The sequence below is a fragment of the Microcebus murinus genome, chromosome X (assembly GCF_040939455.1).
Source record: "Microcebus murinus isolate Inina chromosome X, M.murinus_Inina_mat1.0, whole genome shotgun sequence".
In the NCBI taxonomy this organism is placed as follows: domain Eukaryota; kingdom Metazoa; phylum Chordata; class Mammalia; order Primates; family Cheirogaleidae; genus Microcebus; species Microcebus murinus.
In genome coordinates, this window is record NC_134136.1 from 5,300,742 (window position 1) to 5,325,893 (window position 25,152).

Genomic DNA, 25,152 nt, shown 5'->3' on the forward strand with positions numbered 1-25,152 from the left:
GTTGCTTAGGCTGATCTTGAACTCCTGACCTCAAGCGATCTTCCCACTTTGGCCTCTCAAAATGCTGGGATTATAGGCATGAGCCACTGCACCCAGCCACGTAGTTTCTTATTAGAGAAATGTGAAAGCCATTTTCAAGTTAAAGAGCTTTCTGAACTATAACAGTGCTTCATCTTTATAGTATATTTCTGTTTCCAAAGCCCCTTTGTATAATTCTAGAGTTTGCCATTTCCCTCCTTAAATAGATTTTTTTTAAAAGGTATGTCATGCTTACTGTGGAAAACTTTGAAAATACGGTATAGTGTCAAAAAAAAATTACCAGTAATCTATCCAGAGATTATCAACTATTTATTGGTATAGTTTATTTTCATTCTTCGTATGTGTATGTAGTTGAGTTTATATGTACAGTTTTGTGTACTGCGCTTGTCACTTAAATATTTTTCTATGTCATTCAGATTTTTTCATAAAAATGTTTAATGACGTGGGAAACTCATTTTAATTAACTTTTTTAGAGAGAGGGTCTCACTATATTACCCAGGATGGATTCCAACTCCTGGGCTCAAGTGATCCTCCCATCTCAGCCTTCCAAGTGACTGGGACTATAGGCATATCCCACCATGCCAGGCTTGGGAAACTCATTTTAAATGGAAAAAAAGTTATAAAACAACATATTTGATATCCCATTTGTGGAAAAAATGCAGATTTCTATGTTTTATATAAACATGGAAATCTGACTAAAAATATACTAAAGGGTCACAGTGGTTATTTCTGATTTATAAGATCATAGATAGCTTCAGTTTCTTCCTTCTACCTTTCTGTATTTTCCAGTTTTTTTTTCAGTTAACCTGGATTACTTTTATAATTTGGAGGAAAAACAAAATTGTCTAATTTTTTTTTTATTTATTTATTTTTTGAGACAGAGTCTGGCTTTGTTGCCCAGGCTAGAGTGAGTTCTGTGGCGTCAGCCTCGCTCACCGCAACCTCAATCTCCTGGGCTCAAGCAATCCTGCTGCCTCAGCCTCCCAAGTAGCTGGGACTACAGGCATGTGCCACCATGCCCGGCTAATTTTTTCTATATATATTAGCTGGCCAATTAATTTCTTTCTATTTATAGAAGAGACGGGGTCTCGCTTTTGCTCAGGCTGAGTTTGAACTCCTGACCTCCAGCAATTCGCCCTCCTCAGCCTCCCAGAGTGCTAGGATTACAGACGTGAGCCACCGGCCTATCTAATTTTTTAAAATCTAGCAAATAAGCTTTTTCCCTTTTCCCTTCCATTATGCCCAGATACTTTATTGGTTGCATAGTATTCTTTTAGGAATATTTCATAATTTATTTACCAATAATTATGTAGAGACGGGGGTCTTGCTCTTGCTTAGGCTGGTTTCGAACTCCTGACCTTGAGGATAGGATATTTTGTTAAAACCAATAGTTGTATTTAATATGTTTTTATTAGCGTCCTTTTTTTTTTTTTTTTTTTTCTGGAGACAGAGTCTCACTCTGTTGCCCTGGCTAGAGTGCCATGGTGTCAGCCTAGCTCACAGCAACCTCAAATTCCTGGGCTCAAGCGATCCTCCTGCCTCAGCCTCCCAAGTAGCTGGGTCTACAGGCGCGCACCACCATGCCCGGCTAATTTTTTCTATTTTTGGTAGAGACAGGGTCTCTCTCCTGCTCAGGCTGGTCTTGAACTCCTGAGCTCAAACAATCTGCCCACCTCAGCCTCCTAGAGTGCTAGGATTACAGGTGTGAGCCACCGTGCCCGGCCAATTTAACCATTTCTTATTAAACATTTAGGCTGTTTCAATTTTTGACAATTATAAATAATATTGTAGTGAACATTGTGTCTACAGCATTTTTTTAAAGTGAGAAATATAAAAAGAAATATATAAAAAAAAATAAAGTGAGAAATACATTGTGTAGGTTCCTTTTCAGTAGCTACATGAGTAACTCTAACATTTACTCTTTCGCTCTTTGTTAGACTCATGATTGAAAGGGTATAAATGTTTTGTCTGTTATTGAGTATATCCTCTTTCTGTTTTGAGTAGGTTTTACAGCCACTCTGGATGATGACAAACCTTGGTACTCTATTTTTCCCATTGACAATGAAGATCTGGTGTATGGACGCTGGGAGGACAATATTATTTGGGATGCTCAAGCCATGCCCCGCCTGTTGGAGCCTCCTATTTTGACACTTGATCCCAATGATGAGAATCTTATTTTGGGTATGTTACCAGCAGAGGCCAGTGTTGCTTTTCCACCTTTGACAGCATGTTGTTAATGTTGTTAATGGGCAGGAGGAAATCAGAAGAGTTGGGGACAGTTAAGACTAGAAACTCGAGATAGCAGTTTGAGAGGGCAAAGTTGTGGTTGTCAGTTTGTAGTATTTGTGTTGTTTAGGGAAAACTTAGGTAGAAATGTTGGAAAGTGGAACGTTTGCAGTGTCACTGTGGTTTGTTCAGTTAGAGTGAATCATGGATTAGATTTGGTTTGGAATGGGATGAGATAGCTAGTTAGGAACTGCAAAGATGTCGGTACAAAAGGTAAATCTTCAGGGATAGCAACTCTGGAGAGATTTTTTTTTTTTTTTTGAGACAGAGTCTCACTTTGTTGCCCAGGCTAGAGTGAGTGCCGTGGCATCGCCTAGCTCACAGCAACCTCAAACTCCTGGGCTCAAGCAGTCCTCCTGCCTCAGCCTCCCGAGTAGCTGGGACTACAGGCATGCGCCACCATGCCCGGCTCATTTTTTCCATGTATTTTTAGTTGGCCAATTAATTTCTTTCTATTTATAGTAGAGACGGGGTCTTGCTCTTGCTCTTGCTCAGGCTGGTTTCAAACTCCTGACCTCGAGCAATCCACCTGCCTCGGCCTCCCAGAGAGCTAGGATTACAGGCGTGAGCCACCGCGCCCAGCCTGGAGAGATTTTTGTTTAATCCTCAGAAATTCCTGATGAGAAGGAAGAGGCCACCTCTAACTCTCCCTCCAAGGAGAATAAGAAGGAATCATCTCTGAAGAAGAGTCGAATTCTCTTAGGGAAAACAGGAGTCATCAAGGAGGAACCACAGCAGGTCTGTGAAGGGAAAAGGGGCTTGATGTTTAGAGCAGAGAAAGATAATGGAAAAGGGTAGTCTGACTAAGGCTTATTTCATGATCTATCATTAGAACATGTCTCAGCCAGAAGTGAAAGATCCATGGAATCTCTCCAATGATGAGTATTACTACCCCAAGCAACAGGGTCTTCGAGGTACCTTTGGAGGGAATATTATCCAGGTACAAATATTTTATATGGTGGAGGGGAATCTCCTGCTTTGTTCTGATGGGAGGATCTGGATAAATTTTGGCTTAGGCTAGAGTTAATATTAATTTTAAATAACTAAAAAATACTGCTGTTTCTTGTTTTAGCATTCAATTCCTGCTGTGGAATTACGGCAGCCCTTCTTTCCTACCCATATGGGGCCCATCAAACTCCGGCAGTTCCATCGCCCACCTCTGAAAAAGTACTCGTTTGGGGCACTATCTCAGCCAGGTCCCCACTCAGTCCAGCCTTTGCTAAAGCACATCAAAAAGAAGGCCAAGGTATAGTTGAATTCTTGTTAGAAAAAACAGCTTTGAAAGATATTGGGGTACAAATGGGGGGAATATACTAGATTATATCAGAGAGTTATTTATTTTTTCCCACGTATTTATTTATTTATTATGGTTTTTGGGGACAGAGTCTTGTTCTGTTGCCCTGGCTAGAGTGCAGTGGTGTCATCATAGCTTACAGCAACCTAAAACTCCTGGGCTCAAGCAATCTTCCTGCCTCAGCCTCCCAAGTAGCTGGGACTGCAGACGCACACCACCACACCTGGCTAATTTTTCTGTTTTCTATAGAGATGAGGTCTTGCTCTTGCTCAGGCTGGCCTCTAACTCAGGAGCTCAAGCAGTCCTCCTGTCTTGGCCTCCCAGAGTGCTAGGATTACAGGTGTGAACCACTAGATCCGGCCTCGCCTGTGTATTTATTTCATCCTATGTGATAGGATGTTATTTTTTTTTTTTTTTTTTTTTTGAGACAGTGTCTCGCTTTGTTGCCCAGGCTAGAGTGAGTGCCGTGGCGTCAGCCTAGCTCACAGCAACCTCAAACTCCTGGGCTCGAGTGATCCTTCTGCCTCAGCCTCCCGGGTAGCTGGGACTACAGGCATGCGCCACCATGCCCGGCTAATTTTTTATATATATATCAGTTGGCCAATTAATTTCTTTCTATTTATAGTAGAGACGGGGTCTCGCTCTTGCTCAGGCTGGTTTCGAACTCCTGACCTTGAGCAATCCGCCCGCCTCGGCCTCCCAAGAGGTAGGATTACAGGCGTGAGCCACAGCGCCCGGCCAGGATGTTATTTTGGTTATTTAGGAGAATGTCCTTATTAGGGAGTGGAGTGCATGTGAAAATATTTAATGGTAAAGTATCACAATTACTGCAACTTTTAAAAATAGTTCAGCGAAATCTATAGAAAGACAGTTATAGTCCTTCCTTTCCTCCCTCCCTCCCCTCCCTCCCTCTCTTCCTCCCTTCCTAAAAAAAAAAAAAAAAAAAAAAAAAAAGAAAGACAGTTATAGGTAAATACAGCAAAATATAACATGGTGGTAGGATAATAGGTATTCATAGTGTAGTCATCCGTCAGTATCTCTGAGGATTTGTTTCCAGGACCTCCTATGGATACCAAAATCCTCGGATGCTTAAGTCTCTGATATAAAATGCCATGGTATTTGCATATAACCTATGCACATCCTCCCATATACTTTAAATCATCTCTAGATTACTTATAATACCTAATACAGTGTAAAAGCTGTGCAAATAGTTGTTACACTGTATTGTTTAGGGAATAATGATGAAAAATGTCTATACATATTCAGTGCAGATGTAATTTTTTTCCAAAATATTTTTGGTTTGTGGTTGGTTGAATCCATGGATGCAGAACCCACAGATATGGAGAGTTGACTGTACTATTCTTTCAACTTTACTATACAGTATGTTTCAGACTTTTCATAATGAAATTAAAAAATAGCAAAGTAAAACCTATTTTGGTCTGTTTGTCTCAGATTGAATACATCAGTGTGTGTAGTTAGTGTCCTATCAAGAGCTGGACTATATTTTCTTTGTTCTGGGCAGATGAGAGAACAAGAGAGGCAAGCTTCAGGTGGTGGAGAGATGTTTTTTATGCGCACACCTCAGGACCTCACAGGCAAAGATGGAGATCTTATTCTTGCAGAATATAGTGAAGAAAATGGGCCCTTAATGATGCAGGTTGGCATGGCAACGAAGATAAAGAACTACTATAAACGGGTGAGTATCTGCTCAAATTTTTGTTATTAATATAGCTGTAGTTAAATATCTAGTGATAAACTATGAGCATGTATTTTGTCTTTTTTATATTATACATTTTGATGGAGAAAAGAGTATTATCTGTTTTAGAGTTAGTAATACAGGTTGAACATCCCAAATTTGAAAATCTGAAATCTGAAACTAAAATCCAAAACTTTTGAGCACTAACATGAAGCTCAAAGGAAATGCTCATTGCATTTTGGATTTCCAGATTTGGGATGCCCAACTGAAGTAAAAATGTAAATATTCCAGAATCCAAAACACTTCTGGTCCCAAGCATTTTGGATAAGGGATACTCAACCTTTATTAGTAAATTGCCATGCTCATAGAATATATTGTGTAGGATTATTGATTATATTATATTCTATGATAGTAACTGGGTCTGCTATGTTCCTCATAGAAACCTGGAAAAGATCCTGGAGCACCTGATTGTAAATATGGGGAAACTGTTTATTGTCACACATCTCCCTTCCTAGGCTCTCTCCATCCTGGCCAATTATTGCAGGTGAGGAATTCCTTCCCGTTTTTACTTTTTTCTAAGGAAATTGATAGATGAGTTAGCTCAGAAAGAACCAATTTTAGTTGATCGAGAGACTGTTGTGTATCAAGTATGGGGAAGATGAGTATAATTCAAAAATTTTTTTAAAAAATCTTTTTCTTAAAACTGGCTCTGAATTGTGTTGCTCTTGGGCTAAATGAGGTTTGTTTTTTTTTTTTTTTTTTTTTTTGAGACAGAGTCTCGCTTTGTTGCCTAGGCTAGAGTGAGTACCATGACGTCAGCCTAGCTCACGGCAACCTCAATCACCTGGCTCAAGCAATCCTTCTGCCTCAGCCTCCCAAGTAGCTGGGACTACAGGCATGCGCCACCATGCCCGGCTATTTTATATATATATATATTAGTTGGCCAATTAATTTCTTTCTATTTATAGTAGAGACGGGGGTCTCGCTCTTGCTCAGGCTGGTTTCGAACTCCTGACCTCGAGCAATCCGCCCGCCTCGGCCTCCCAGAGAGCTAGGATTACAGGCATGAGCCACCATGCCCGGCCTAAATGAGGTTTTCTGAAAACTGGGTAAGCCCAATAACATTTGGATGGCATAGGGAAGCCAAACTAGGATTAATAATTTACTATAATTTATGAATGTTTAATTCCTGTGTATGAAATTGGTGCATTTTGACCATATTAGTTTGGTCATTGTATTGAACCACACCTGAACTGGGCCATCTACAATCCCCAGCCATAGTGAAATGTTTTTTTTTTCTTCCTTTGTTCTAATGGGTGTAGAGAGGTCCTCTGATAACAGCTTTTATATATTCAAGGGGAGGTATGGAGGTCCACAAATTATGTGGAGAAATCTTTAGCAGTCTCCTATCTTGTTTTTTTCCTCCATTTCTCTTGGGAACCTGAACCATTTTCCCTACTCTTAAACCTAGTTTATTTCACTATTGCTATTGCTTGTTCTCCTAAAGCACTTGCAAAGCCTATTTTTTATATCTGTAGTCCATTTCCCACCAGGTTTTGAGTATCATATTTATACTGTCCTTGGCATTCCTCTACTGTAACTTTCTATTGAGATTTTTTCTATTGAGGTTTTCTACCAATCCATCCCCTTCTTTTGTGGCTACTTCTATAGTCTCTTAAACATCCTTTCCTGTCTTTTCCTGTAATTCTTTTTCTGTCTATGTTTGACATTTAGAATTTTCTTTCCATACCCATATAATGAAGATCTTCCTTTCTGTCTACTCGTCTGAGTTTCTGGAGAGACTTTCCTTAGACTCACAGGCTTCTTGTAACAGTTAATCCTCATCTGGCTTCTGATTAAACTATTTATTTATTTATTTTTTTACTGGATGAGGTTCTGGGGCCCCAAGAGAGGGGTCCCCAGAAGTCACCCTAAACTATTTTATAAATGTTTCTGTTCTGCTGTCCTCTATCCTACTGTCCCATGTTTTCCTTTGTGTTTATTCTGTCCTCTCTAAGATAGTTTATACCTCATTAATTATTTTTTGTTTTTATTGTTCTATTTTTTAATTAATTCACTAATTTATTCAACACATGTTTTGATTTCACCTGTTGTGTGTCAGGGGCTATGTTGGGGTCTAGGGTAGTGATGGTAGTACTTGTTAGTTTATAAGGTGATTTTCATGTATAATCTTCATAGCAATCCTATAAGATATAGACATTTTAAGTAACTCCATTTTGTAGTTGAGGAAAATGAAGCTCAGAGAGATTAAATAACTTGTCTCATATCATATAGGTAATGACAGCCACCATCACTTAAATCCAAATCATTTGTTTTCTTCACTACTGACACTAAAAGACAGTGGATAAAAAGTTATTTAATCCCTTTCAATATTCCATGTTATAATTTGTTTATGTTACTGGATAGACCTTAGATGGCATAATGTAGATGGAGAGCAAGAAGCTTAAATTTCCTTTTTCATTAATTGACTGACTTTACTAGGGCTTTTCTGTATGTAATTTTTATGTTTTTACTTCTGCTAGGCATTTGAGAACAACCTTTTTCGTGCTCCAATTTATCTTCATAAGATGCCAGAAACTGACTTCCTGATTATTCGGACAAGACAGGGTTACTATATTCGGGAATTAGTAGATATTTTTGTGGTTGGCCAGCAATGCCCCTTGTTTGAAGTTCCTGGGCCCAACTCTAAAAGGGCCAATACACATATTCGAGACTTTCTACAGGTAAGACTGGGAAGATAGGAAGGGGGTCAGGATATATATAAAAAGGGTATGTGGGTTAGGGAGCACATCAAGAAAGATAAAAATATTGGAGCTTAGTGGGGGAAGAGGCCCTAGTAAGAACTTTTATTCTTTTCTTTGCTAAATAAAATACATTTGGTTTGTTGGGCAGGTTTTTATTTACCGCCTTTTCTGGAAGAGTAAAGATCGGCCACGGCGGATCCGAATGGAAGATATAAAAAAAGCCTTTCCTTCTCATTCAGAAAGCAGTATCCGAAAGAGGCTAAAGCTCTGCGCTGACTTCAAACGCACAGGTTATCAGTTGTGACTAGTTACTTGTCATGTCTACCTCTTTCCAAGAAAAGAAATATGGGGCCAAGCATGGTGCCTCATGCCCATAATCCCAACACTTTGGGAGGCCAAGGCAGGAGGATTGCTTGAGACCAGGAGTTCGAGACCAGCCTGAGCAACATAGCAAGATCCCGACTCTACAAAAAATTTTTTTGAAAAATCAGCTGGGTGTGGTGGTGCATGCTTGTAGTCGTAGCTTTTTGGGAGGCAGAGGCAGGAAAATCACTTGAGCCCAGGATTTTGAAGTTGTAATGAGCTATGATTGTACCACTGTAGTCTAGCCAGGGTGACAGTAAGATGCTGTCTTTAAAAAAAAAATAGGCCGGGCGCGGTGGCTCACGCCTGTAATCCTAGCACTTTGGGAGGCCGAGGCGGGCGGATTGCTCAAGGTCAGGAGTTCGAAACCAGCCTGAGCGAGACCCCGTCTCTACCAAAAATAGAAATAAATTAATTGACCAACTAAAAATATATATACAAAAAATTAGCCGGGCATGGTGGCGCATGCCTGTAGTCCCAGCTACTCGGGAGGCTGAGGCAGTAGGATCGCTGAGCCCCGGAGATTGAGGTTGCTGTGAGCCAGGCTGACGCCACGGCACTCACTCTAGCCTGGGCAACAAAGTGAGACTCTGTCTCAAAAAAAAAAAAAATAAAATAAAAAAAAAAAAATAAAGAATTATGATGCCTTTCAGTTAAAGGATAAGCATACAGCTAATAAAATAGAAATTGCTGGCCATCAAAGGTAGGAGGTAGCAAATTTAACTATGGAGGCTCTGATTACTTTTTGATTTTGGCTGCCAGGAAATTCAGTGTGTGATTGTTGGATGTCTTATATGTAGGAAACCTAGCAGCAGGGGTTTTCTTGGCCAGACAGTCAAGCCAACTGTGGCTAGGCCTGTTACTTTCTAGGCATTGCCTGGTTCAGTCTTGGTTTGCTATCCCTGTTACAGTCAGTGAATGTCAGGGCCTCTGGAATTCAGAACAGTCTCATTCTCTCTCTCTGCATCTTTTCCAGGGATGGACTCAAACTGGTGGGTGCTAAAGTCTGATTTTCGTTTACCAACTGAAGAGGAGATCAGAGCTATGGTATCACCAGAGCAGTGCTGTGCTTATTATAGCATGATAGCTGCGGAGCAGCGACTGAAGGTGAACACCTTCCTCTTAGGCACTCCTTATGCCTATGTTGTTTTTCAGAGAGACAGAAAAGACTCTCTTTCTCACTATCTTAGAGATAGTTACTAGATTGTTACCAGTTACTAAAAAATTCAAACTGTATAAGGTACTCTCTGTGTATGTCAGTTCTGGGGAAAACTGCAATGCAGTTAATTATCAGTGGGAAGGCTTAATGAGGGACTTAAGGCATATTGCTTTGCTTTGAAAATGGTTGCTCATCCATTTGGGTGGTGACCTTAATCTCTCCTCTTTGCAAGACAGGCATATAAGCAGGGAAAGTACTTGTTAGCTTTCCAAGTGGGGAGAGGTGATGATGGTGTTAGATGTATGGTTTAGAGAAGGACAGAATCCTTGTAAGGCGAAAATAGAAAAGATCCAGCTGGGTGGGACAGTATAGCTCTGTCCCACTGAGTTAATGAGTCTCAGTTAATGAGCACCTCTTTTTAGCTTCCTTATAGGCCCTAACTATCTGTATATTAGCTAGTAAGTTCCTTGGAATGTGGTAATATGTCTTTTAATAGCTTAAGGATTGTACAGTGGTGATAGATACAGTGAAGACTTTACAAAAAGAATTCATTCTCTATGCAGAATAAGTTTTGATGTTCTGTACTTGGTATTTAATAAAACTTGTACTTTGTGTTTTTCAATTGACTGATTTATGCGTGGATTTGTCTTCCAGGATGCTGGCTATGGTGAGAAGTCATTTTTTGCTCCGGAAGAAGAAAATGAGGAAGATTTTCAGATGAAAATTGATGATGAGGTAAGGCTTTACACTAATTTTTATTAGTGCATCTCAGTTATCCTTTTTAACGAAACAGCATTATTGAGATAAAATTGACATACAACAAACTGCACATAAAGTATACTATTTGATATGTTTTGACATGTTTATATCTGTGAGGTCCTCATGACAAAATAATGAACATACCTATCACCCCAAAAAATTTCTTTGTGCTCTACTGAAATCCCTTTCTCCTGCCTCTTTATTTCCCTATCCTGTGTCTGTCCCCTGGCAACCACTGATCTCCTTTCTGTCACCATAGATTATTGTGTATTTTCTAGAATTTTAGATCATGAAATCATATAGTATGCTTTTTTAAAAAATTGCGATTATATAAAGTTAAACATCTTAACTTTTAAGTGTACAGTTCAGTAGTGTTAAATACATTCACATTGTTGGCAACTCATCTCCAGAACTCTTTTCATCTTGCAAAACTGAAACTCCATACCCATTAAACAACAACCCTTCCCATTTTCTCCTCTCCTCAGCCCTTGGCAACTACCATTCATTCTACTTTGTTTCTGTGAATTTGACTACATTAGATACCTCATGTAAGTGGAATCCTATAGTATTTGTCTTTGTGACTGGTTTATTGTCCTCAGTAATAGCGTAATGTCCTCAAGGTTCATCCATGTTGTAATGTATGTCAGAATTTCTTTTTTTTTAAGGCTGAATAATATTCCATTATATGTATATACCACTTTTGTTTATCCATTCATTCGTTGATGGATATTTTGGGTTGCTTCCACCTCTTGGCTATTGTGAATAGTGCTGCTGTGAACGTGAGTATACAAATATCTCCTCAAGACCATGCTTTCAGTTCTTTTGGATATATACCCAGAAATAGGATTAGTGACTCCACATAGTAATTCTATTTTTAATTTTTTAAGGAACCTGCTTACTGTTTTCCATAGAAGCTGCAGCATTTTGCATTCCCACCAGCAGTATGCAAGAGTTCCAATTTCTCTACATCTTTGCCAACACTTGTTATTTTATTTTTGTTTTGTTTTTTTTAATCATAGCCATCCTAATGGATGTGAAGTAGTATCTCATTGTGGCTTTGATTTGCATTTCTCAAATGACTAGTGACATTGAGTATCTTTCCTTTCATGTACTTGTTGGTCTTTTTATGTTGTCTTTGGAGAAATAACTAAAGTTATTAAAGTGAGTCCCTTGCCTCACTTTTTTATTGGGTGTTTGGTTTTTTGTTGCTGAGTTGTAGGACTTCTTCATGTATTGTGGATATTAACCCCTTATCAGATAAATTATTTGCAAATATTTCTTCTCACTCCATAGGTTGCCTTTTCACTCTGTTGATTGTGTTCTTTGATGCATAGAGGTTTTTAATTTTGGTATAGTCCAGTTTATCTATTTTTACTTTTGTTATTGGTGCTTTTGATGTAATATACCAAAAATCAATACCAAATCCAATGTCATGAAGCTTTTGCCCTATGTTTTCTTATAAGAGTAGTACAGTTTTCACTCTTTCGTTGAGGTCTTTGATCCATTTTGAGTTATTTTTGTATGCGGTGTGAATAACAGTCTAACTTCAGTTCTTTTGCATGTGGCTGTCCAGTTTCCCCAGCACCATTTGGTGAACATATTCATCTAGGTTGTTATATGTATCTATCGGTAGCTTGTTTCTTTTTACTTTTGCATTAGTATTCCATGGTACATATGTACCACAGTTTAATTGCCTTAGAACATTTTGGTGGTTCAGTTTTTGATTATTATAAATAAAGCCATTTAAAAATTTGTGTGGCCGGGCGCGGTGGCTCACGCCTGTAATCCTAGCACTTTGGGAGGCCGAGGTGGGCGGATTGCTCCAGGTCAGGAGTTCGAAACCAGCCTGATCAAGAGCGAGACCCCATTTCTACTATAAATAGAAATTAATTGGCTAACTAATATATATAGAAAAAAAATTAGCCAGGCATGGTGGTGCATGCCTGTGGTCCCAGCTGCTTGGGAGGCTGAGGCAGTAGGATTGCTTGAGCCCAGGAGTTTGAGGTTGCTGTGAGCTGGGCTGACGCCACGGCACTCACTCTAGCCTGGACAACAAAGCGAGACTCTGTCTCAAAAAAAATAATAATAATAATTAGTGCATAATTGTGTTGTGAATATTCACATATGAATCTTTGCATTAACATATATTTCCTTTTTTTTTTGATAAACACCTAAAAGTAGAATTGATGAGTCATATGGTAATTTTAACCTTTTGAAGAACTGCCACTGTTTTCTATAGCAACTGCACCGTTTTATATTTGTTCATTTTTTTATTTTTCATCTTGAGACCCATAGTGAGGGAAACCATTTTATATTTGTACTAGCAACATAGGAGGGTTTCAGTTTCTCCATATCCTTGCCAATACTTGTTATTTCCTTTTTTAAAAAAATTTATGGCCCTTCTAGTGAGTGTGAAGTGGTCCCTCATTGTGATTTTTGTTTGTTTGTTTGTTTTTGAGACAAGAGTCTCCCTCTTTCACCCCAGGTAGAGTGCAGTGGTGCCCTGGGTAGAGTATATAAGTAGAGCTGCCACGCCTGGCCTGTTTGTTTTTGAGACAGGGTCTCTCTCTGTTGCCCTGGCTAGGATAGAGTGGTGCAATCTAGCTCACTGCAGTCTCCAGCTCCTGGCCTTCTGCCTTAGTCTCCCAGGTAGCTGGGACTATAGACACATGCCACTGTACTCAGATAATTTTTTCTATTTTTAGTAAAGACAGGGTCTTGCTCTTGCTCGGGCTGGTCTCAAACTCCTGAGTGTCAGCCATTGGTGCCTGCTCTTCATTGTGGTTTTTTTCCCCCCTTTTATTTCATCATATTATGGGGGTACAAATATTGTTAGGGTTACATATATTGCCCCTGCCACCCTTCTCCTCCTCCCTCCTCCCACCTGCCCACCACCTGATAAAAAGTTGTTTTTTTTACATTTTGGTTACATTGTATATCTTTGTCTCTCCCTAAGAAGGGTTAGAGTTATGCCCTTCCCCTCCAAAATGCTCGCCACATCCCTAAGATGTGGGTCTCTCCCCCCCACAATCTTTGGTGAACATTACCACCATTTGAGAACCATAGTTTTAATCAGTCAGTACCAATTTGATGGCAATTCATTGTGGTTTTAATTTCCATTTTCCTAATGCCTAAGGATGTTGAATATATTTTGATGTACTTATTCATCATCCATATGTCTTCTTTGGCGAAGTGTTTATTCATCTCTTTTGTCCATTTTTATTTTAATTAGTTGTTTGTGTTCTTACTGAGTTTTGAGAGTTCTTCACTTATTCTAGGTATGAGTCCTTTTATTAGGTATCTGGTTTACAAAGATTTTCTTCCAATCTGTGGTTTGTCTTTTAATTGTCTTAACATTGTCTTATGAAGTCCAGTTTCTCAATATTCTCTTTTGTTGCTTGTGGTTTTGGTGCTGTATCTAAGAAATTTTTGTCTAATCTAAGGTCACAGAGATTTTCTTATGTTTTTTACTAAAAGTTTCATTGTTTTAGACCTTACATTTAGATTTATTTTGAGTGAATTTTGTATAGAGTGCAAGGTATGGGCTAAAGTTTGTTTTTTAAAATATGAATGTCTAACTATTCCAGCACCATTTGTTAAAGAGTTGAATTATCTTTGAAAACAAAAATTTCGCCAGGTGCAGTGGCCAACACTTGTAATCACAACATTTTAGGAGGTCAAGGTGGGAGGATCACTTGAGGCCAGGAATTCAAGACCAGCCTGAGCAAGAGCAAGACCCCATCTCTTCAAAATATAAGAAAAATTAGCTAGCATGGTGGTGCGCACCTGTAGTCCCAACTGCTGGTGAGGCTGAGGCAGGAGGATCGCTTGAGCCCAGCAGTTTGAGGTTTCAGTGAGTTACGATGACACCACTGTACTCTAGCCTAGGTGACAGGACAAGGCCCTGTCTCTATGAAAAAAAAAAAAAAATAGAAAAAAAAGGACAGGAAACCCTAATATTTGATTATATCATTCTAATGCCTTTAAACTTTCTCTGGATCCTCATTTCTTTTAGAAAAGTCCTTAATATGCTTTATAAGACTCTACATGATTTGGTCTTTGTATATAACTCTAACCATCTTTCATCTCCTGTCATTGCCCGTTCTTTTTTTTTTTTTTTTTTTTTTTTTTTTTTTTTTTTTGAGACGTCTCAGGTTCTCGTTTTATTGCCCAGGCTGGAGTGCAAGTGGTCAGATCATAGCTCAGTGCAGCTTTCAACTCCTAGGCTCAAGCAATCCTTTTGCCTCATTCTCCTGCGTAACTGGGACTATCTGGCTAATTTTAAAATTTTTTTGTAGAGATAGGGTCTGGCTTTGTTGCCCAGGCTGATCTTGAACTCCTGGCCTCAAACGATCCTCCTGCATTGGCCTCCCAAAGCCTGGGATTACAGACATGAGGCACCATACCCAGGCAGCACCCTTCACTTTCTTATCATGACATTGATAGTATATACTAACATTGAACTTCGTTGGCTATTTGTTGTTTTTTTTTTGAGACAGAGTCTCACTGTCTTGCCTGGACTAGAGTCCCGTGGCATCAGCCTAGCTCACAGCAACCTCAAACTCCTGGGCTCAAGCGATCCTCCTGCCTCAGCCTCCCGAGTAGCTGGGACTACAGGCATGCACCACCATACCTGGCTATTTTTTTCTATATATTTTTAGTTGGCCAATTAATTTCTTTCTATTTTTATTTTTTTATTTTTATTTTATTTTTTTTTTTTTTTGAGACAGAGTCTCACTTTGTTGTCCAGGCTAGAGTGAGTGCCGTGGCGTCAGCCTAGCTCACAGCAACCTCAAACTCCTGGGCTCGAGTGATCCTTCTGCCTCAGCCTCCCGAGTAGCTGGGACTACAGGCATGTGCCACTATGCCCGGCTAATTTTTTATATATATATATCAGTTGGCCAATTAATTTCTTTCTGTTTATAGTAGAGACGGGGTCTCGCTCTTGCTCAGGCTGGTTTTGAACTCCTGACCTTGAGCAATCCGCCCGCCTCGGCCTCCCAAGAGCTAGGATTACAGGCGTGAGCCACAGCGCCCGGCCTTCTTTCTATTTTTAGTAGAGACAGGGTCTCACTCTTGCTCAGGCTGGTTTTGAACTCCTGACCTTTAGCGATCCTCCTTCCTCAGTCTCCTAGAGTGCTAGGATTATAGGCGTGAGCCATCATGCCCAGCTGGCTATTTGGTTTTTTTCCTCACTGACATGAAGTTCATGAGAAGGTAGTGCCTGGAATATAGTTATGTATTCAATAAATATTTGTTAAATGAGTAACTGATTGTAAAAAGCAGAGAATGAGCAAAGCATTATTGTACTACTCTTTCACAGTTGGAATGAAAAATGAGTGGATGTCTAATAAGAGTTTCAGAATTTAAGAATTCTTTTTTTTTTTTTTTTGAGACAGAGTCTCACTTTCTTGCCCAGGCTAGAGTGAGTGCCGTGGCATCAGCCTGGCTCACAGCAACCTCAGTCTCCTGGGCTCAGCGATCCTACTGCCTCAGCCTCCCAAGTAGCTGGGACTACAGGCATGCGCCACCATGCCCGGCTAATTTTTTTTTTTTTTGTATATATATTTTTAGTTGGTCAATTAATTTCTTTCTATATTTTGGTAGAGACGGGGTCTTGCTCAGGCTGGTTTTGAGCTCCTTACCTCGAGCAATCCGCCTGCCTCGGCCTCCCAGAGTGCTAGGATTACAGGCGTGAGCCACCGCGCCCGGCCTAAGAATTCTTTTGAATAGCCTTCAAGATTGAATCTTGAATAAAGAATTGTCCATTTTCTAGCCAATCGTGTATATTCTTGACTAGTTTGTGAGCACATTTTCCCCTTGTCTTAATTCTCTTAATTATTTTGTGGGGGTGGTAAACACTATTCAAGATCCCAGAAGAGGACAGACCTTTTTGACCCAAATCTTTGGCAGAGATAGAATACTGGACTTTGATTTAGTGCTGCTAGGTTTGGGACCAGTGCTTTGAAAGCATACATATAATCTATTTTGAGAATGTATAGATCATTCTAAAGAAGCTATTCGTGCAATTGGATAATCAAATGCAGTCATCAGTCTAATTTTGAGCCTTATGAGGGTAGGGGAAAACACTTTACTTGAGAATGCTTAGTTAAGTCCAAAGGATATGAGCTGAAGGATATTACTGTTCCTTATATTTCTCCTTACCCTGGCTGAACTCTTGGCCTCTATGTATTGTCATAACTTTTAAGTATCATACATATAAAAGAAGAGAACTGAGTACTAGACAGCTATATTTAATTGTTGATCTTTGTGAACACTTTAAGAAAGCATGAAATTGTTCATTATAATTATTTTACCCTTCTAGGTAATGGCTAGACATAGAGCAAATGTTTCCTACAGGCCTGAGAATCTTTTTCTGTACCTCAGGTTCGCACTGCTCCGTGGAATACCACAAGGGCCTTCATTGCTGCCATGAAGGGCAAGTGTCTCCTAGAGGTGACTGGGGTGGCAGATCCCACAGGGTGTGGTGAAGGATTCTCCTATGTGAAGATTCCAAACAAACCAACACAGCAGAAGGTAAGATTGTCTGAATTTCTAGAAGAAGAAAGTGAAGGGAGGAAGAAGTGGAGGTTGAGTGGAGATGAATGGAGGTGGGTGGAGGACTTGGAAAGTGGTTAAATTGTCAGAATGACTTAGATGTTTACTATAAGGAGTTCAGTTTCTTAGGATACTTACCTGTTTTTGTTTGAGATAGGATGATAAGGAGCCTCAGCCAGTGAAGAAGACAGTGACAGGAACAGATGCAGACCTCCGTCGCCTTTCACTGAAAAATGCCAAGCAGCTTCTGCGTAAATTTGGTGTGCCTGAGGAAGAGGTGAGTATGGGAGATAAAAACTTAGAGGATCCTAGGGGCTTTGTATAGAGAGGGAAGGGCGGGGAGGCAGGTGTAAAGAACAATCTGGAGAACTTTGTAGTATGCTGGGTCTTGGATACTTTTTCAGGAGTTAGATTTCCCAAAGCTTTCTTTTTAATCTGCTTTGGGATGGTTTTTCTTTTGTAGTCTAGCTCTAATTGTGTGGGATTGGCTTATCCTTTGGAATCCCTGAATGATTTGTACATATGTATTTATGTGTATGTGTGTCTATCTCATAGATTAAAAAATTATCCCGCTGGGAAGTGATTGATGTGGTGCGCACAATGTCAACAGAACAGGCTCGCTCTGGAGAGGGACCCATGAGTAAATTTGCCCGTGGATCAAGGTTTTCTGTGGCAGAACATCAGGAACGTTATAAAGAGGAATGTCAGCGCATCTTTGACCTACAGAACAAGTGTGTTGTTTTAGTGCTATAGAAAATCCAAGCTGGGGAGTCCACTTGCTCAAGGCTTCTTGGGCGTGGCTCCGGGTAAAAAAATCAAACAAAGAAAATCCAAGCTGGAAAGGGGAAGGGTCCCAGACACTATTTTGTAATGAAGAGGAGGTCATCTAAAATGTGACTGGGTGGTCAAATATTTGTGATGACAGGGTAGTAGCTGTTGTAATAGTACCACTTGAGTACCTGTTCCCTTCAAAGCAACTTGGCAAAAGTTTTACATGGAAAGAGGAGCTAGGCTTGAGCTCTAGGTTCCATGGTAACTCTTATGGCCTACTTGGGCCTGACAGCCAGAACAATAGGAACAGGTGACAGAGTTTTTTCTGAAGCTTTAGCTGTAAGAGGATGATAATGTGCTATTGAAAATGACCAGTGTGCTGATTTGTTTCTCAAGTTTTCTGTAGGAGTTCTGAAGAGTTACTGTAAGTTTTCAAACTTGACTGTTGATTAAATATTTAGGAAAACTTTGTAAAGCTTTTCTGTTAAGGGCCCCATGTCTTAGTGGATTTTGAGTGTGCCTTTTTAAGGTAGATTTTCTGATTTTCTACTCTTTCCTGCCGCCATATTTCCTTAGCTCTTTCTACATTTTTATGTGTCTCCTGGTCTTAATTTAACATTGTTTTTTCTCTTTTTAGGGTTTTGTCATCAACTGAAGTCTTATCAACTGACACGGACAGCAGCTCAGCTGAAGATAGTGACTTTGAAGAAATGGGAAAGAACATCGAGAACATGTTGCAGAATAAGAAAACCAGCTCTCAGCTATCACGTGAACGAGAGGAGCAGGAGCGGAAGGAACTACAGCGGATGCTACTCGGTGAGGGTAGTGGCTTCACAGACAGACAAGAAAGAAAAGGATCGAAAAAGGAGCGTAAATAACTGCAGACTATAACTGAGGCAAAGCTGGAGGCAGAAGAAGTAGGGGATGAGTATAGAAAAGCCTATAGATGAGGTAGAGAGCTTTCTGCAAACAGGATTCTAGGTTTGTCTTTGGGGGACAAATTGAAGAGATGCTGTCAATCTACTACTGCCTCTGTCTGTATCAGGTGCCTGGCCAAGCCAGGGCTGTCAGTGCTGTACTTCAAATGAGCTTTCTGGGCATTCATCCTAGAGGGTAAGAGTTTTTAATGCAGAATCTGTGGCTGAGTTTGGGGAGTTGTCCTTGAACCCTCTGAAGTTACATGTAAAATTCTATGCAAATGTGCTTTTTCTTAGAAGATTCATGGCTTTCGAAAGATAATTAAAGGAGTCTTAGACCCTAAAAAAAGTTCAAATTCACCAGCCAAAAATTGCAAAATTTGTGGGCAGGGATGGTGATAAAGGCCTGAATTGGGTTGGGCTATAGACATTGGGGATCAAAAGGGAGAAAATCAGGCTACCTTAAGATTTTACTGTGGGCTTACTAGAAAGATGTTAGTATCATTGATTATAGTAGTAAATTTTAGAGAAAAAAGGTTTAGAAAGAGAATGTGTAATGTGTGGAGTTTTAGTTCCCTGTGACACTCCTGAGTGTAGATGTCAAGTAGGCAGCTGAAAACTTGGATGTAGATACTAAGAAGAGAGCATAAAGGCTGAAGGTGAAGATTTCAATGAATATTCTCACTCACAGTAGTTTTCCCTTTGTTTCCTCCTTCCTATAAAAAGTTTTGTGCAATTTTATTTTTCTGGCTACTTTGTAAAGATGTGATATAATCCTTCCACCAGTGTGGTCCTCTAGATCTTGACTAGTGTGGTCCTAGACCACGGTATCTACTTCACGTGGGGATTTGTTAGAAATGTGGAATCTCAGGCCTCACTCCAGATCTGAATTCAAACCCACATTTTAATAAGATCCTCAGGTTATTCCTATTTATATTAAAGTTTAAGAAGCATATGCTAAACCTTAAGACTCTGCACTTGTTTCTGTGGTGTCATTTTTACCCCCTACTGCTTGGTTGGGTGCTTTTCTTTAATGTGATCATCAACTGCTTTCTGCTTGGACTTTTCTCTTCCCTTGTTCAGAGGATTCAGAATACCACTACTGCTCCTCTGTCTCCTATAGCAAACAGAATTCTTTGAGGTTCTTTCAGAACTTTTGTACTTGTAAAAATGGAGAAATTGGCATTGGTAAAATGAAGTCAGGAAAGGATAAATCAATGTACTCTTGGGGCTGGTGGTGATATGCTGTCTGTAGAACCATAGATTTGTAGCATGTTGAGCTTCAGTGTCTCCACTCAACCCCAAGAAAATGACTATTTGGGTGGTAGGGGGAATGTTTGGAAATCTTTTTCTACCTTGCAGCAGCAGGCTCAGCAGCATCAGGAAATAATCACAGAGATGATGATACAGCTTCTGTGACTAGCCTTAATTCTTCTGCTACTGGCCGCTGTCTAAAGATTTATCGCACATTTCGAGATGAAGAGGGGAAAGAGTATGTTCGCTGTGAGACAGTCCGAAAACCAGCTGTCATTGATGCCTATGTGCGCATACGGACCACAAAAGATGAGGAATTCATGTAAGTTTTTTTTTTTTAAATACTTTACTGATGGAAAATGGCTGAGGCTAAAAGAAAAATAAATTTGTAATTAAAAAAATACTTTAGTAAGCCGGGGTCTCACTATTGTCCAAGTGGCCTCCTGGGCTCATGCGACCCTCCCTCAGTTCCCACTGGTGGGGACCCCAAGCAGGCCACTGCCTGGAAGGCTCGGCAGGGTGTGGCCCACAGGGGCAGAAACCAAGGAAACCCAGGCCAGAGCTGCCGTTAGCAGCGTGTGGGGCCAGCGGGCTCTCTGGAGGAAGGAGGGTTAGTGAATCCTAAATACAACTGTGGCTCCTGGATGAATTCATGTAAGTTTGATTCACCACTTTCAAATATGATAGGGAGAATAGTAATAATAGTGGGGAATGGAGAGTGAGTGCTTTGAGTTTTAGTGACAGGATTCTTCACAGTCGTCACTAAAACTGCTGTAATTGGAAACCATCTTAGATCTTTGGGTTTGAACAGAGCCAAATCACAGAGACAATTTTGTATTTACCACATAATAAAGACATACCTAGTTCTATCTGGCTTCTGTGCATTTTGATTGGTGGATTTGCAAAAATCTTAGGGATTAGTCAGGACTTACTCTGAAAGAGGTGCCTCTCTGCAAATGGAGGGCTAACTGGTGAGAGATGGAAATGGCAGGTGGTAGCCTCTTTTATTTTGGCCTGGATGGATTACTTTAATTCTGAGATGTTAGCTATATAGACAATCTTCTTGGTTTAGGTTTGCTTATGGTCCTGTGATTTCCCCCCCTTCCCTGTTATTCAGTCGAAAATTTGCCCTTTTTGATGAACAGCATCGAGAAGAGATGCGAAAAGAACGGCGGAGGATTCAAGAACAACTGAGGCGGCTTAAGCGGAACCAGGAAAAAGAGAAGCTTAAGGGTCCTCCTGAAAAGAAGCCCAAAAAAATGAAGGAGCGTCCTGATTTAAAAGTAAGTATAATGTGATGTGATCACAACCAATGAACCAAAGGAAGAAAGCATACCTTTTTCCTTAGCTTGTGGCATTCTCTGTTACTGGGAATGAGGGCAGCATTGTGGAAAGCTAGTTTGTGAATTTATGTGGCTACCTGGGTGTTATTAGTACTAGTGTGAATGGTACTGGCAGCACTACACCCAATCTGGTGCCATTGTTCTCATTGGGTGTCATTTATTCTTCACTTGAAATATTTCCTAGAAGTCAAGATAGGTTTGGTGGATGTTTTTACACATATGTTTGTATCTCTGTACGTGTATATATATGCACAGGGACACGAATGTACCTGTTTTCTATAAAGTGACACCTGTCTCTCACAGTATTATATTAAATGATAATAATGCACAGGAAGCACTTTATGAACTGTAAAATGCTGAAAAAAAGTAAAGCACTGTTATTAACATGTACCGAGGTTATTGTTTTAATGTTCTGTTCTTGTACATGATATTAGATACGGTATTGGCCCCATTTTACAGATGAAATTAAGGTCTAGGATACTGATGCCACTTAGTTGCAAAACTGAGGTGGAGACTTGGTACCATTGAGCCTTTTCCTTGTTTTTACTAAAGGCAGGGAATATACCCAGCTCACTGATTGTGCTGCTGCATGTGGGCTTGGGCTTCCAGCAATGTTTCTCTTGCATATTTAATATTTTTGTGGTTCACAACTTAAATTGGGAGTGATAGCCTCTTTTTTTATTCCTTCCTTGATTTTTAAAGCAATATTGAGTCTCTGGATTTCATTTTATTTTTCACACGTCATTTCCATACATGCACTTTTGTCTAGTGGGTTCTGGTTGATATGTGCATAACAATTCTATTAGAGCAAAGGTTCTGAAGCTGCTCTTGTTTCTCCCCTGCCTTATATATACAGTTGACCCTTGAATAAACATGGGTTTGAACTGTGTAGGTTGGCTTCCATGCACGGATAATGGGATGTAGAATCCATATATACAGAGGGCTCGCTTTTATATGCTCAGGTTCAACAGGGCCAACTGCAGGACTTGAGTATGTGTGGATTTTGGTATACTCAGGAGGTCCTAAATGAAACCAGTCCCCTGTGAATACTGAGGGACGACTGTACTTCTTATCTGCTTACCTCTGACACTTTGATACTTTTCCTTTTGCAGCTGAAATGTGGTGCATGTGGTGCCATTGGGCACATGAGGACAAACAAATTTTGCCCCCTCTATTATCAAACAAATGCTCCACCTTCCAACCCTGTTGCCATGACAGAGGAGCAGGAGGAGGAGTTGGAAAAGACAGTCATTCATAATGATAATGAAGAACTTATCAAGGTTGAAGGGACCAAGATTGTCTTGGGGAAACAGCTGATTGAGAGGTAAGGGATAGCAGGCGGGAAGTACTATGAGACAGATCTATTAGAGTTTGGTGATGTTGGTGGGTGGCAGGGGTGGATGTGATATGTTCTCTGAATTGGAACTGAGGATACAGGGATTTTGATTAATTTTCCTCAGTAATCGTTATGGGTAATGAAAATTACACCACTCATTAGGTTCCACCACTTGCTTTTGGGCATGCTGCCTAATTTTTTTGAGTCTCAGTTTCCTTAGTTACAAAATAAAACCACCCTTACCAGGGTAGTTAAAAAGATAAAATGAGGCCAGGCGCTATGGCTCATGCCTATAATCCTGTGTGATCCTAGCACTCTGGGAGGCCGAGGTGGGTGGATCGCTCAAGGTCAGGAGTTGAAGACCAGCCTGAGCAAGAGCGAGACCCCGTCTCTACTAAAAATAGAAAGAAATTAGCTGGCCAACTAAAAATATATAGAAAAAATTAGCCAGGCATGGTGGCACATGCGTGTAGTCCCAGCTACTTAGGAGGCTGCGGCGGTAGGATCGCTTGAGCCCAGGAGTTTGAGGTTGCTGTGAGCTAGGCTGACGGCACGGCACCTGTGCAACAAAGCGAGACTCTGTCTCAAAAAAAAAGAAGATAAAATGAGAGAGACTATAAAGCATATAGTACAGTACCTGGCATATAATAGATGCTCAGTAGATGTTAATTCTCTTTTCCTGTTCTACTTCCAGGCTCTTTAATTATTACAAGGTCCCTAATCTTAGAGTGTTCTGATAATGGACCATCTAAAAAGATTGAAGAGACATAAACTATGCATATACCTATCTTTTATCCTCAGAGAATTTAATAGATGATAAAATGGAGAAGTTTTGAAATTTTTTCCCTTAACGTTTTAGTTTGAAAATTACAAACATACAGAAAAGTTGAAAGAATACAATACACTGTTCCTCTAAATTCACCAATTGTTAATATTTTGTCACATTTGCTTCGTCTTTGTATAACTTTTTTTTTTTCACTGAACCATTTGGAAGTAAGTTAGTTGCAGGCTTCATGATGTTTCACTCCTAAATTCTTTAGCACACATCTCCTAAGAATAAGAATATAACAACATGATATTATTATCACACCTAAGAAGGTTAACATTAATTCATAGTAATGTGTAATATTAACTCAGACCTCATTCAAATTTCCCATTGTTACAATATCCTTTATTGCTCCCCTTCCCAATTCTGGATCTAATCCTAGTTCAAACGTTAAATATATTTTGAGTCTCTCTTAATCTAGAATGGTCATCCTCCCTACCTTTTATGTTTTTCATGACAATGAATTTTTTGAAGAGTCCAGGCCAATTGTCTCATAAAATACCCTACATTCAGGATTTGTCTATTTTCTGGTTGACTAAGTTCAGATTAAATGTCTTTAGTGTGACATTTAATATCATACATAGGTGATATTATATACTTACTGTACCACGTAAGAAAGCTCATGTCAAGTTTTCCTGTTATTTAGATCATCTTCTTAAAGAGGTGGTACACAGACCCTATCATAAAGGTATGTTGGCTGGTCGCGGTGGCTCACACCGGTAATCCTAGCACTCTGGTAGGCTGAGGCGGGCGGATTGCTAGAGGTCAGAAGTTCAAAACCAGCCTGAGCAAGAGCGAGACCCCGTCTCTACTATAAATAAATTAATTGGCCAACTAATACATACAGAAAAAATTAGCCGGGCATGGTGGCACATGCCTGTAGTCCCAGCTACTCGGGAGGCTGAGGCAGCAGGATTGCTTGAGCCCAGGAGTTTGAGGTTGCTGTGAACTAGGCTGACACCATGGCACTCACTCTAGCCTGGGCAACAAAGCAAGACTCTGTCTCAAAAAAAAAAAAGAGGTATGTTTTTCTGTTTGTAATAAACATGTGAGTGAATATTCTATTCCCTAACTATCTTTCAATAGTCTTAGCATCAATTGATGATCATTACCTAATTCAGTTATTTCAGTGGGGGGGTTCAAAAATGGTGATTTTTCTAATTCTAGCATTCTTTCTACATTAGCTAGCATTTTTCTATAAACAAGAGCTTTCTCCTCTCCCATTTAAAGTATTACTATGGATTCTAAAATTGTTTCCTTTGCAAATGTAATGTTTTATAATTCTTTTTTTTTTTTTTTTTTTTTTGAGACAGAGTCTTGCTTTGTTGCCCAGGCTAGAGTGAGTGCCATGGCGTCAGCCTAGCTCACAGTAACCTCAAACTCCTGAGCTCAAGCAATCCTGCCTCAGCCTCCTGAGTAGCTGGGACTACAGGCATGTGCCACCATGCCCGGCTAATTTTTCCTATATATTAGTTGGCCAATTAATTTCTTTCTATTTATAGTAGAGACGGGGTCTCGCTCTTGCTCAGGCTGGTTTCGAACTCCTGACCTGGAGCAATCCGCCCTCCTCGGCCTCCCAGAGTGATAGGATTACAGGTGTGAGCCACTTCGCCCGGCCTATGATTCTTTAATATCATTAATTTAGATGCATAGATGGTATCCCAAATTTGACTCCTTTCAGCCAGATCTTGTGCCCTTTTGAAATTATTATAAATCTTTGAGAACATCTTTGCATTCTAGCAGAAGATGTCACAGGCTCTCTTTGAACTTTTCCTGTCCTAGACCT

At 40.0% G+C, this 25,152-nt stretch overlaps 1 protein-coding gene across 12 annotated transcripts in view; it reads left to right on the forward strand.

The window, feature by feature from the left end:
• TAF1 (TATA-box binding protein associated factor 1) overlaps positions 1–25,152 on the forward strand; it is an 87,573-nt gene that overhangs the window by 10,755 nt on the left and 51,666 nt on the right. For 11 of the 12 annotated variants that reach the window (XM_075999247.1, XM_075999243.1, XM_075999245.1 and 8 more), the window contains 17 exons: positions 2,044–2,220; positions 2,936–3,063; positions 3,158–3,265; positions 3,398–3,571; positions 5,142–5,315; positions 5,755–5,859; positions 7,859–8,059; positions 8,229–8,370; positions 9,420–9,550; positions 10,257–10,337; positions 16,749–16,898; positions 17,077–17,196; positions 17,475–17,650; positions 18,328–18,506; positions 19,970–20,183; positions 20,979–21,144; positions 22,317–22,528. In XM_075999247.1, the coding sequence (XP_075855362.1) occupies positions 2,044–2,220; positions 2,936–3,063; positions 3,158–3,265; positions 3,398–3,571; positions 5,142–5,315; positions 5,755–5,859; positions 7,859–8,059; positions 8,229–8,370; positions 9,420–9,550; positions 10,257–10,337; positions 16,749–16,898; positions 17,077–17,196; positions 17,475–17,650; positions 18,328–18,506; positions 19,970–20,183; positions 20,979–21,144; positions 22,317–22,528 (2,638 nt within the window). The remainder of the gene's footprint in view (positions 1–2,043; positions 2,221–2,935; positions 3,064–3,157; positions 3,266–3,397; positions 3,572–5,141; positions 5,316–5,754; positions 5,860–7,858; positions 8,060–8,228; positions 8,371–9,419; positions 9,551–10,256; positions 10,338–16,748; positions 16,899–17,076; positions 17,197–17,474; positions 17,651–18,327; positions 18,507–19,969; positions 20,184–20,978; positions 21,145–22,316; positions 22,529–25,152) is intronic. The other variant, XM_075999240.1, reaches the window with a different exon arrangement.